The 14,037-nt window shown below is 45.1% G+C and overlaps 1 protein-coding gene across 1 annotated transcript; it reads right to left on the minus strand.

Moving 5' to 3' along the window:
• Window positions 1-1,418: 1,418 nt before the first annotated feature.
• On the minus strand, window positions 1,419-11,981 carry LOC121080436. Its single transcript, XM_040578456.1, has 5 exons — window positions 11,685-11,981; window positions 9,279-9,372; window positions 5,723-5,880; window positions 2,317-2,800; window positions 1,419-1,962 (listed from the first exon to the last, which is right to left on the minus strand). Exons 1-5 carry the CDS (start codon window positions 11,979-11,981, stop codon window positions 1,700-1,702), a joined length of 1,296 nt encoding a protein of 431 aa, XP_040434390.1. The 3' UTR covers window positions 1,419-1,699.
• Between the last annotated feature and the right edge of the window lie 2,056 nt (window positions 11,982-14,037).

The following is a 14,037-nucleotide window of genomic DNA, read 5'->3' on the forward strand; positions in this document are numbered from 1 at the left end:
CCAATAGGAGCCGTCTTGGCGGTTCGTCAGGGAAACTGGCAGTGGGATGCCTATTAATGGTATCTCATAACCAGAATGTCTTGGCATTTGGGTACAGATCCAACAATCTGTCTTATTTAAAATTTTGGTGATGTTTTGAATCGCCAGAACATACCAGTTCTCTTGCCAGACCGCTGTGTCTATCACCTGTGAAATTATCAGAATCATATTAAATTTAACCCACATCCTATCTTTTTAGCTTGAGATTTAACGGCCCTTGAATTTCTGATGTCCAAAGCTTTTGTGGCATCTTCTTCACACGGGTATGACGAATCCAGGCATTCTGTTCTTTAATTTTGACTGCTGTGAAGGAGGTGAGGAGTACTTGGTATGGTCCTTCCCACTGTGGTTTCAAGGTTTTTTCTGCAAGAGACTTTACATATACATAATCTCCAGGTTGGATATCATGTACAGGCCCATCCAGACCCCTTCCTCGGGTCCCAATTACATGTTTTCCAATTTTATTGAGCTGTTTGCTCAATGCCACCATATAGGAGGTCATAATTTCATCCCCAATTTGCATTGATGTCCCCTTTTGTATTCCATAGGGGCGTCCATACAGAATTTCAAAAGGGCTCAGTCCTTCCCTTGCCCTCGGTCTTGTCCGTATACGCAAAAGGGCTAAAGGGAGAGACTGAGGCCATGGCAAGTTTGCTTCTTGTCCCAATTTTACAATTTGCTGTTTGATTAAGTGGTTCATTTTCTCCACTTGGCCACTCGACTGAGGGCGATATGGGGTGTGAAGTTGCCAATCTATACCTAAATGGTGGCTGGTTTGTTGCACTATTTTTGAAACAAAGTGTGGTACTCTGTCAGAGGATATGGTTGCTGGAACCCCAAAACGCGGTATTATTTCTTGTATTAGTATTTTAGTTACCTCCCGAGCCTTGGCAGTTCTGGTTGGGAACGCTTCTGGCCAACCTGAAAAGGTATCGGTTAATACCAGCAAATATCGGTACCCCCCTTTTCTTGGAAGTTCTGTGAAATCAACCTGCCATTGTTGTCCAGGCCCATTACCCTTTCCAATCTGGCCCATTTCTAATTTGGGAGTATTTTTTGGATTAGTCTGGAGGCAAAGGTCACACTGTTGAGTCACCTGTCTCACTGTGGTATATAAGTTTCTAGCTACAATATCTTTTATCAGATGTTTATACAGAGCCTCCATTCCCCAATGTCTCTTCCTATGTTCTTCCCGTATTAAATGCCACAGTAAATATGAGGGAACAATTAACTTTCCCTGTGGGGTATAAGCCCATCCCTCTTCATTATATGATCCTTCTAAGTCTGAAATGAGTTTCTGATCTTCCCTAGTGTATTTTGGTTTATCTTGTAGGGAAATATGCCTATCGGGGATTAAAGCCCCTGCTACTTTTATTTTCGTTTTGGCCACTTGTTTTGCCTCTCTGTCCGCCAGTTCATTCCCTTTTTCCAAATCTGAGCTCACTCTCTGGTGTGCCTTAATATGCATAATTGCCACTTTCTCAGGGAGTTGGACAGCTTCTAGTAACTTCAGAATTTCTTCTGCATGTTTGATATTTTTCCCTTGGGAGTTCAATAAACCTCTTTCTTTCCAAATTGCTCCATGTGCGTGTACAACTCCAAAGGCATATTTTGAGTCTGTGTAAATGTTTACAGTTTTGCTCTGAGCCAACTCCAGGGCTCAAGTTAGGGCAATTATTTCTGCCTTTTGTGCGGAGGTGTTCATGGGCAAAGGTCCTGACTCTATTACCTCTTGACTGGTGGTGATGGCGTATCCAGCGTGTCGATTGCCATTCAGGACATAGCTGCTCCCGTCTGTGAACCAGTTTTCTCCGTTTTCTATGGGGCTATCCTTTAAGTCTGGGCGACTTGCGTATGTCGCTTCAATAGTTTCTAGGCAGTCATGATGCACTGGTTCTCCTGTGTTTCCGCTGAGAAAAGAAGCTGGGTTGACAATGTTAGTAACCACGATTTCCACATCATCCTGTTCCACTATTACAGCTTGATATCGTAGGAATCATTGTGGAGATAGCCAGTGTCCACCCTTTGCTTCCAATACTGCCGACACTGCATGGGACACAAAAACAGTCATTTTCTGGCCCAGGGCGAATTTTCGGGCTTCCTGTATATTTAGTATCACAGCCGCAACTGCCCTTAGGCATCCAGGCCAGCCCTTTGCAGTTGCGTCTAACTGTTTAGAGAGGTAGCCAACTGCCCGACGATACGGACCTAGCTCCTGTGCCAATATTCCTAGGGCAATGCCCTGTTTCTCGTGAGAGAAAAGGAGGAACGGCTTACCCACATCCGGGAGTCCTAAGGCCGGGGCTGACATCAGAGCCTTCTTTAGTTGTTCAAAAGCTTGTTCAGCCTCTTTATTCCATTCGAGGTGTTTCTGCTCAGTCGCTGTCAGCGCATATAATGGTTTAACAAGCAGTCCATAATTGTAGATCCACAATCGACACCACCCTGTCATTCCCAGAAAGGTTCGCAATTCCTTTACCGTCTGGGTTTTTTTAGTTTGGCATATCACCTCTTTGCGGGCCTGCCCCAAAGTTCTCTGTCCCGCACTGATCTCATAGCCCAAATAATTCACTTTACGCTGCATTACCTGGGCCTTCTTCCTAGACACCCTGTATCCTTGAAGCCCTAAGAAATTCAACAGACTCACCGTCCATGCCATACAATCTTCCTCTGTGTTGGTAGCGATCAGGATATCATCCACATACTGTAACAATTTTCCTTTCTCGGACGGGGCTTCCCAGGATTCCAGGTCTCTCGCAAGCTGATTGCCGAAGATGGTAGGACTATTCTTAAACCCTTGCGGCAACACCGTCCAAGTGAGCTGGGTCTCTCGACCACTTTTAGGATTTTCCCACTCAAATGCAAACAACTTTTGACTGGCTTCGTGGAGAGGGAGGCAAAAGAAAGCATCCTTTAAATCTAGAACAGTAAACCAGATTAATTCAGGTGCCAATACAGTCAGTAGGGTATACGGGTTTGCCACGACTGGGTAGAGATCCTCAGTAATCCTGTTCACTGTACGCAAGTCTTGAACCACCCTATATGACCCATCGGACTTCCGAATAGGTAATATAGGAGTATTGAATTCAGACTCACATTCCTTTAATAGTCCTAGCTGCAAAAAAATTTCTATCACCGGCCGGATTCCTTCCCTGTCCTCTTTCTTTAGAGGATATTGTTTAATCCTTACCGGTCGTTGACCTTCCTTTATCTTAACTTCAACAGGTGGAGCATTTTTCGCTCTTCCAGGCACATCAGTAGCCCAGACTCCTGGATACACTTGGTTCAGAATTTCCTCATCGATTTTCCCTTCTGAGGGGAGACTAGTTAGTACTAGACTTAATGCCTGTGTATATTGTCGATCCTTTACCTCCAGAGTAATTTCCCCTTTTTCAAACGTGATCTTTGCTCCTAATTGTTCCAACAAATCTCTCCCCAAAAGTGCCTTTGGAGAGTTGGGCATATATAAGAACTTGTGGATACCCCATTGCTTTCCCAATTTATACTTTAAAGGTTCGCAAAAATACGCCTTTTCACTTTGGCCAGTTGCTCCCTGTACTACAACGTAATCATCTCCTAAAGGCATTAAGGCTTGATTTAAAACCGAATATGTCGCTCCTGTATCTATCAAAAACTCCACTTGCTGCTGCTTTTCCCCTAGCTTAATTGTAACCAGTGGATCCGCTAGGGTAGATTCCCCAGGTTCCCGTCAGTCTTCTATTACACTGGCTATCTTCACATTCGCCGAGGTTTTCCGACCCCCTTCCCTGTTTCTAGGACATTCCCTTTTCCAATGACCAAAGCCCCTGCATATAGCGCACTGATCCCTTTCCAATCGAGACGAATCTCGCCTACCACCTCTCCGTTCCCCTTTTTCTTGAATGGCAGCTATCAATTTCCTTTGTCCCCGCCGATATTCTTCTTCTCTATTACTAAACACCCTCCACGCTTCATCTAACAATATTTCCAAATTTCTACCTTCTGTAGAACGCAGCTTTTGAAGTTTTCGCCTTATGTCCCCTGCAGATTGACCCAGGAATAAAGAAACTAATTGCTGGATCCCTACCTCAGACCCAGGGTCCAGCGGCGTGTTACGACACATCACATCCCTCAGCCGATCCAGGAACTCAGACGGGGACTCAGAAGGAGTTTGCTTAACTGCATATAAAGCTGACCAGTTTATAGTTTTGGGAATTGCTCTCTCCATTCCCTTCGAAACCCATTCCTGATATTCCTGTAATCTTTGCATATGTGCCGATCTATTAGCATCCCACTTTGGGTCTTGGAGGGGGAAATGTTCCTTAACATCCCCTCCTGTAATTTTATAATGGTCTTCGGCCAAATTTCCTGCTGTTTTCAAAACTAGCTGTTTCTCAGTTTCAGTCAAATATTCCAGTAATAATTGTATATCATTCCAATCGGGATTGTGTTGTTTTACGATAAATTGGAAATGCCTGGCTACACTTATCGGGTCACTTCTATAATCCTTTGCAATCTTTCTCTATTCTCCCAAATCAGCAGTGGAGAAAGGCACTTTAATTAGCATTGTTCCACCATCTGGCCCCACCGCCTCTCGGAAGGGTGCTTGTAAAATAGACTTCTGCCGAGTGCGGGAAGATACAGGGCTATCAGGAGGATTTGAAACTCCTTCCGAGTCCGCATCCTGGTCCCGTGCCCGGGGGGAGGTTTAAACAAGTCATTTAAGTCTTGTTCTGGGGCTTGGTGAACTTTGTCTGCCTTTGTACACCTCTGCCCAATGCTGCAGGAAGAACAGCATCTTTTTAGTTTACTTCTACCCCCTTTATTTTCTCGCTCCAATGCGAGTACCATAGGGTCCTGTGGGGGTGTTATCCCACAGTCCCTTTGCCACTCCGGATGGTTTCGCAGCGTGAAAAACATATCTGCATATGACACTTCATCCCATTTCCCTTCTCTTCTCAAGAACAGCATAAGCTGTAACAAAGTATTATAATCCAATGTTCCATTAAATGGCCACTTAACTTCGCCCTCTAACTTATACAATGGCCACCACTGATTACAATATTTAATGAGAGTCTTTTTACTTTCTGTGCTTCCCTTCCCAACAATATCCTTCCAATGGGTGAGTATACAACCCAGAGGACTCTTTTTTAGTATCCCTCCTTGGGTGTTACCCATTTTCAATATACTCTTAAGGAATTTAAACTGACTTTTAAATTCTCTTTTCACGCCTGTCAGCCACACTCTCACTTATTCTCACTCAATTCCACTCTCACGGACGTCCATGCACTCAGAGAAAATCACACACACATCACTTCACACAAACACTATGGTTCGACAAATTCAAATCGGTAGTCTATTCCAAATGCCTTATTGCCATAACCAAAATCAATACCAAAAGAAATCTAACATAGCATCGCTCCAGTTAACAACCTTTTAGCAGCTGCAAATATTTTGTGAATTACCAGAGGTCCGCTTACCCCTCTCCTGCTTCTCCTGGTTACCTCGAACTCAGTCGATCTATCTCCGAGATCGCTACCGGCCACTCTATCAGCCAGCGAGTTTCCCAATTGCAGTCCCAAACTGCAGTCCCAAACCCTACAGGTACCCAACCCACGGGCACTATGCTGCATGCCAGACGTCTCTGCGCGATTTATCAGCAGCCCCGAATGTGCGTACGCTTAAGTCCCTTCGTTAAACATACCGTTAAATCCGCAGCTTCAAGAGGCTGTTGTCCACTCCCGCGGTGATCGGCCGGCAGCGGAGACTCCTCCGAGTAAAATGCTCGGGGCGCGCCTAGGAGCGTCCGCTCCGCAGTCGGTCCCGCAGCCGAGTGGAGATCCTCCTGCCTGGCTCGCCAAAACTGATGTGCGGAAAGCAGACTCCACGATCTGTAAGATTGTAAAGTAGGTATGTTTATTCAGCGCTGGGCAGCACGGGGGAGTAGTCCCGCCAAAACCGTGCGCGCCTGATACGAAAACTTGCTCTGTTTTTATAAGGCATCTCATTACATATTCATAATGTGTTGCAATACGCTTATACATATGCATTACCTATCCCCGCTTCGTATTAAAATTAGTTCTGCGAGCCATTTCCATATTTTTTTCTCGACTGAGTTTGCGCAGTGTCCCCTGGTGGTGGTCGTCAGGGGTCCTGAGGATGAAGACAGGTGAGTCTTCCTCGTGACCCCCACATCTGGCGCAGGCTCAGTAACGTCCTGCTCTTTGTCCAAACCGCAGAACTGGCTTTAGCTTGTTCTTGCAAGGTTTTAATTGTTCTTTTGACTTATATGGTCATAAAGCTGGACTTATATGGTCATAAGGCTCTTTACTCCCGTATACCTTATCACAACACCCAAACAAACCATGTAAGATCTGGCAAACAGCTAAGCAGACTATCATAATCGTTAAAACTTTACCCTAGACGGCTAAGCAGACTATCATTACCCTAAACAGCTAAGCAGACTATCATAATCGTTAAACTTTACTCTATCTCTTAAGCCCCCTCTCTCTCAAGGGGAGGTTTAGAATGGATATTAGGAAAAATTTCTTCACTGAAAGGGTTGTCAAGCATTGGAACAGGCTTCCCAAGGAAGCAGTTGAGTCACCATACCTGGAGGTATTTAAAAGACGTGTAGATGTGGTGCTTAGGGACATGGTTTAGTGGTGGACTTGGCAGTGCTGGGTTAATGGTTGGACTTGATGATCTCAAAGGTCTCTTCCAACCTAAATGATTCTATGATTCTATGATTTTATGATCCTGACCAGGACACCACTGTACATTGAGTAGTTAGTGATCCACCATATGGTTAACTTGAGTAGGCCCAGGCCTGTGATGTGCTGCAGTGTGCTGTACATACAGCATGGCCTTCAGGGGTTTATTATGGAGTACAAATCCTTTGGCTGCAGGATAAACTCAGCCATCTCATTGATACAAAGGAGCCAGTGGGCAGCTCACAGTTAGGTGATTATGCCCTTTCGTGGCTATACCACCTGGGGTTCTCACCATTCAGAGGAAAATAAGATTATCTATAGTCTTCCCTCCTTATACTGTTATCTCTAAGAAACAGCATTAAAATAGTATCTTACAGTCTGAGTGACTTTCTTACTCATACCATTATGGACCAGCACCTCCTGGTGCAAAATAAGCACAAGGGCCCAATGACGGGTGGGGACCCAAGTCAAGGACTCAGGGGAAGTGTGGTAGTGCCCCCCCCCCCCCTCCTTAAGACATAACAACCAGCGGGGGTTGTGAAGGCACATGCTGACTGATGCCCAGCCAGTCCCCAAGCAGCGATTCACAGGTCTCAGCCAACTCTCTCCAGTTTATATACTGAGCATGACGTCCTATGGTATGGAATATCCCTTTGGCTAGTTCAGGTCAGCTGTACTGGCTCTGCTCCCTCCCAGTTTCTTGTGCACCTGCTCACTGGCAGAGTATGGGAAACTGAAAAGTTCTTGACATAGAGTAAGCACTGCTATAGCAAAAACTAAATCCATCAGTGCGTTATCAACATTATTCTCATACTAAATCCAAAACACAGCATTGTACCAGCTACTAATAGGAAAATTATCTCTATCCCAGCGGAAACCAGGACACCATAGTAGGCAGCTAAGCACCACACAGTCATTTTCTTAACTCCCCCTCAGTGCTGAGAAAAGTTGTGGGTTGAGATAAGGATAGTTTAGTAGATAAAGTAAAGGCTGTGCACGCAAGTGCTGTGGTTTAACCCCAGCTGGCAACCAAGTACCACGCAGCTGCTTGCTCACTCCTCTTCACCCAGAGGGATGGGGAGGAGAATCAGAAAGGAATGCAAAACTCATGGGTTGAGATAAGAACCATTTAATAGCTAAAGCAAAAGCTGTACACACAAGCAAAGCAAAGCAAGGAATTCATTCACTACTTTCCATCGGCAGGCAGGTGTTCAGCAATCCCCAGGAAAACAGGGCTCCATCACGTGTAACAGTTACTCAGGAAGACAAATGCCATAATGCTAGATGCCCTCCCCTTCTTCTTCCCCCAGTTCATATACTCAGCATGATGTCATATGGTATGGAATATCCCTTTGGCTAATTTGGGTCACGTGTCCTGGCTGTGTCCCCTCCCAATTTCCTGTGCCCCTCCAGCCCTCTCACTGGCAGGGCCCAAGAAACCAAAAAGTCCTTGATTTACTATAAACATTACCCAGCAACACTAAGAACATCAGTGTGCTATCAACATTGTTCTCACACCAAATCCCAAACACAGCACTGCACCAGCTACTAAGAAGAAAATTTATTCTATCCCAGGACAGCAAGCAAAGCCAAACAAGGAATTCATTCACTGCTTCCCAAAGGCAGTTAGGTGTTTAGCCATCTCCAGGAAAGAAGGGCTCCATCATGGGTAACAGTTACATGGGAAGACAAATGCCATCACTCCGAACATCCCCCCGTCCTCCTTCTTCCCCCAGGTTTTATTGTTGAGTATGATGTCATGTGGTGTGGAATATCCCTTTGGTCAGTTGGGGTCAGTTATCCTGGCTGTGTCCCCTCCCAACTTCTTGTGCACCTCCAGCCTTCTCACTAGTGGGGCGGTGTGAGGAGCGGAAAAAGCCTTGACACTGTGTACGCACTGCTCAGCAGTATCTAAAACATCCCTGTATTATCAACACTGTTTCCAGCACAAATCCAAAACATAGCCCCATACCAGCTACTTTAAAGAAAACTAACTCTATACCAGCCAAAGCCATCACATTCTCCAGCCCTTATTCCATACCATTTACGTCATGCTCAGGTACCACGTTATCCAATACATTCTCATCGCCCTCTCGCCACTCCCCTTCCCATCATTTGATATAATACACAGATATCATTCACTTAGTTTATGGACCACCCCTGTGAAATGTTTGTAAAATGTCCACAAAATGTCCATTGAGTTCATTTAGTCCATGACTTTGGGCTCCATCTGTTATGGTGGTCACTCAGGACAGGAGAGGTGGTGTGTTGCGTGGAATTAGTGCTTGCCATGGCAGGTCAGTGGTAGTGTGATATAATCAATCTGCCAGGCTTCCCCATATCGATATTTCAGCCATCATCCTCTATACCAAAAAGGCTTTAGCTGCTTAGCTTGTTTGATTGTGGCACACATTTGACATTCATGGATAACCTGTGCAATGGCATCAATAGTCAAGTCCACCCTTCAGTCACGAGCCTATTTGTATATTGCATCCCTTCCTAGATGTCCTGATGTGTCATGGGCCCATTGAGCTATAAATAACTCACCTTTATGTTCCCAGTCCAGATTCACCTCAGCCACATCAATTCTAGCAGCCTGATCCACCTGCTCATTGTTTTGATGTTCTTCAATGGCACAGCTCTTGGGTATGTGAGCATCTATGCAATGTACTTTTACAACCAGGTTCTCTACCCGAGCAGCAATATCTTGCCATAATGCAGCAGCCCAAATGGGTTTTCCTCTGTGTTACCAGTTGCTCTGCTTCCATTGCTGTAGCCACCCCCACAAAGTATTTGCCACCATCCATGAGCCAGTATAGAGATAAAATACTGGTGATTTTTCTTGTTCAACAATACCTAAAATCAGCTGGATGGCTTTCATCTCTGCAAACTGACTCGATTCACCTTGTCCTTCAGCACTTTCTTGTGACTTGTCATGTAGGACTCCACAGAGAAGCTTTCTACCTTTGATGTTTTCCCACAATATGACAGGATCCATTTGTAAACAGGGCATATCACTTTTCATTTTCTGGTAATTTATTATACAGTAGGGCCTTTTCAGCACAAGTCACCTCCTCTGGTGACACTCCGATATTTTGGCCCTCTGGCCAGTTTGTGATCACTTCCAGCATTCCTGGGTGTTTGGGGTTTCCCATTTGAGCCCATTGCATTATCAGTGTAATCACTTACTCCACATAGCATCAGGTGAATGATGCATAGAGGGGACCATTCCTTTGAACATCCAGCCCAGCACAGGAAATCAAGATGCTAAAAGAAGCTGTGCTTCAGTACCAACTACCTCTGAAGCAGCTCAAATTCCTTCATATGCTGCTATTATTTCTTTTTCAGTTGGAGTGTAATGGGCTTCAGATTCTCTATATCCCTAGCTCCAAAACCCTAGAGGTCATCCTCGAGTCTCTCCAGGTGCTTTCTGACAGAGTCTTTAGGTGGGGATGTTGTCCCTGGCTGAGATGTAAAGCATGTTTTTCACATCTTGTCCTGTCCAAACTGGCCCAAGTGCTACTGCACAAGCTATCTCCCATTTAATTTGTTCAAAGGCTTGATGCTGCTCAGGGCCCCATTCAAAGTTGTTCTTTGGCTTCACTCAATAGAGAGGGCTTATAATCAGACTATAACATGGAACATGCATTCTCCAAAAACTCATGACATTGGGATATGACAAAACCCATCTTGCCATTTTATTCCTAAAAACTGGATCTCCTTTGCAGGTCCTTTGACCTTACTTTGTTTTATAGCAAAACCAGCTTTCAAAGGAATCTGGATTATTCTTCTCCCCTTCTGAAACACTTCCTCCATTATGTTGCCTCACACAATGATGTCATCAATATACTGCAGATGTTTTGCAGCTTCACCTTATTCCAATGCAGCCTGGATCAATCCATGACAAATGGTAGGATTGTGTTTCCACCCCTGCAACAGTTGATTCCAGGTGTACTGGATGCCCCTCCAAGTGAAGGCAAACTGTGGCCTGCATTCTGCTTCCAGAGGAATCAAGAAAAACATGATGGTGATATCAGTTGTTGCATACCATTTGGCAGCCTTTGACTCCAGTTCATATTGAAGTTCTAGCATGTCTGGTACGGCAGCACTCGGTGGCAGTGTGACTTTGTTCAGGCCATGAGAGTCCACTGTTAGCCTCCACTCTCCGTTAGATTTTTGCACTGCCCATATGGGACTATTAAAGGGTGAATGAATCTTACTGATCACTCGTTGACTCTCCAGTCGATGGATCAACTTATGGATGGGAACCAGGGAGTCTCAACTGGTGCGATATTGTTGCCGGTGCACTGTCATGGTAGCAATTGACACCTGCTGTTCTTTAACCTGCAGCAACCCGACCACAGTTGAATCCTCTGAGAAATCAGGCAAGCTAGACAGCTGTTTAATCTTCTCTGTACTCAAGGCAGTGATACCAAAAGCCCACTGGTACCCTTTTGGGTCTTTGAAGTACTCTCTCTTGAGGTAGTCTATGCCAAAGCTGCATAGAGCCTCCAAACCAGTCACAATAGGATGCTTTTGCTGCTCATTCCCAGTTAGGCTTACCTCAGCCTCCAACACAGACAATTCTTGGGATCCACCCATCACTCCAGAAATATAGATGGATTCTGCCCCTTTGTAACTTGATGGTATTAGAGTACACTGTGCACCAGTGTCCACTGGAAGTTTATACTCCCGTGGAGCTGATGTGCCAGGCCATTGAATCCACACAGTCCAGTAAACCTAGTTGTCCCTTTCCTCTGCCTGGCCAAAGGCAGGGCTCCTCTATTCCTGGTTGGAGTCTTCATTACTTGATTTTAGTAACTGCAAAACAGAAGTCTATTCATCAGGGTGAAAAGTATGATCAGCCCTTCTACTCTGTCCAGCAGACACTAGAGGAGTAATTTTCCTGGATGGATGCTTTTTGGCTGTTGTTTTTCCTTGCAATTCCTGTACCTGAGCTTCTAGTCTCCAGATAGGTTCATCATCCAATTTCCTCATGTCCTCCTCCTGGTCATGCAGGGAGAACCACAGGGTTGCACATGGTGTGTGCCACCAGTACCCTTTCCCTTGAACAGAAAAAGGCTGAATCTTAATAGCTGAGGCTTTGGTTGGAGTGCATGTGGAAGACCTATCCTTCTTTGCTTGCTTGGACAATTTTTGGGTCAATCTGTCCACAGTCAAGATACAGGCACATATGAAGGAAGCGAGATTGTGTTCGTATTCTCTGAGTTGTCTGGCCAGTCCACCCATAGTTGGTGCCTGCATGTCTGTCCAGCTCATTATCATCAGGGTATGGATGTATGACATTGGTGAATTTCGTACAAGCTTTTGCCACATGGACCCCATGCACTGGATTTCATCTGGGTGTGGGACACCAGACTTGGTGCTGAATGCAGAAGTCGCTGTGAGTCAGCAGAGAGTAGCAGGGTTTGACTTGAACAACATGCTTATCTTGCAAAACAGATGTGACAGGTGCGGTCTAACACTCAAATTGACTGAGTGATGCTTGGGGTGAGGCTTCAGTAAAGCCAGAAAGACCCTTGTACATCTGTACTGAATCTCCCTTCTTGTGCTGAATCATTGGGCCTCACTGGCCTTCCAGAATTGGCAATCCTTGCTAAGGGCCAATTGGCACACAATAATTGTCTTAGTTCCACCTTGCCATGAGTATAAATCTGGCATTTAGGATCCTCTGTTTTGAGGATGAGAACTCCAACTACTGGATGGGTTGATGGGCCTGGACCTCTCTCCTCTCCAAACAGAATGCCTCTTTGGTAAGACTTGCACCTTTGACTACATCCGATGTTACCCAGGGAAGTATTGTTATCAAAATTGCTGAACTGTTAACTTGAGCTCGATTTCTGCATTAAGTCCATTTATCAATAGAAATTTTAACATCAACTATTTCATAATCACTATGGTCAAAACAGCCACCTACCATAACATCCCCCATGAACCCTTTTGTATTCACAAACAGCAAGTCTAGGAGGGCATCTTTCCTAGTTGGCTCACTGAGTACCTGTGACAAGAAAATGTCTTCAACAAACTCCAGGAATTTCCAAGACCTGCTCATCACAGCAGTATGATATTCCCAGCTGATGTCTGGGAAGTTGAAATCTCCCATAAGGACAAGGGCTACCAATCCAGAGATTTCTTCTAATTGCCTATAGAATAACTCATCAGTGCTATCATCCTGGCTGGGTAATTGGTAGTAGACACCCACTACATCTCCTTTGTTTTCCACCCCCCTAATCCTCACCCAGAGGCTCTCAACCACATCATCATTAACTGTAAGAGCTGTACAATCAAACCTCTCCCTTACATACAAAGTGCAACTCCTCCGCCTTGCCTGCTCTGCCTATCCCTCCTGAAAAGCCTGTAGCTTTCCATCCCAGCACTCCAGTTGTGAAGTTAATTCCATCCCAGCCAGCCCCAGTACACTATAGCACAAACAGATCTCAAGGCTGGACTTGGACTTTTCATGTACCGACAGACTGAGGAAAATCAACAGTTCTGAGGGAGCCAGAGCTTCTGAATGAGAAGGTTGCTCTTCCTGTTCATCCCACAGTTCCCAGTGTATACAGTGTCTGTGAACAATTTTTGTCCTCAAAAGTCAGACATGTACCTGCATGCACACACACACATTGATTGCAGGAAGGAGTGTATAGAATTGTTCTTTTGGTTTTAGTTTCCTTTGTGAGCGACTGCATCCTACCATGCATATTCTGTTGCAAAACGCCAGCAATAAAAGCCACACTGCAAGACTGCACTCAGGAAGAGGAGTCCTATAACACTGGTGTTTGGTTTGGCACCATACACACTGGTAATTTATACTCTAACAGGGGTCTCTAGGGCATAAACTTAAAGACAGTGTGGGTGAGAGACCTTCCAAGAAAACAAAATAGTTGTGATTTCAAAATCTAATCACAATGACAAAGGGGAATCTATTTTTAGAAGCCCTGCCTGAGAGCACAAGTATCAGTTGCGAACTAACTAATGAAACAGCTTAATCTTTCCCTATGACCAGTTTACTTCATGAGATGTTCAATGAGTATCCTCAGCCACCTCTCTGTACATTCATATTCCTCCTTGAGCATCTGTCCTGAAGGCCTTGAAGTCAACAGAAGAGCATGATGTAAGCCCTTCCTTACAACAGCTTAGGTACATCAGGGCAGGCTACCAGCAGTTGGCATGCTTTAACCTTAGCCAGCAGCTAAGCACCACACAGTCACTTGCTCACTTCCCCCCCAGCAGTATAGGGGAGAGAATCAGAAGGGTAAAAGTGAGAAAACTCATGGGTTGAGAT

The sequence above is a fragment of the Falco naumanni genome, chromosome W (genome assembly GCF_017639655.2).
Source record: "Falco naumanni isolate bFalNau1 chromosome W, bFalNau1.pat, whole genome shotgun sequence".
NCBI lineage: Eukaryota > Metazoa > Chordata > Aves > Falconiformes > Falconidae > Falco > Falco naumanni.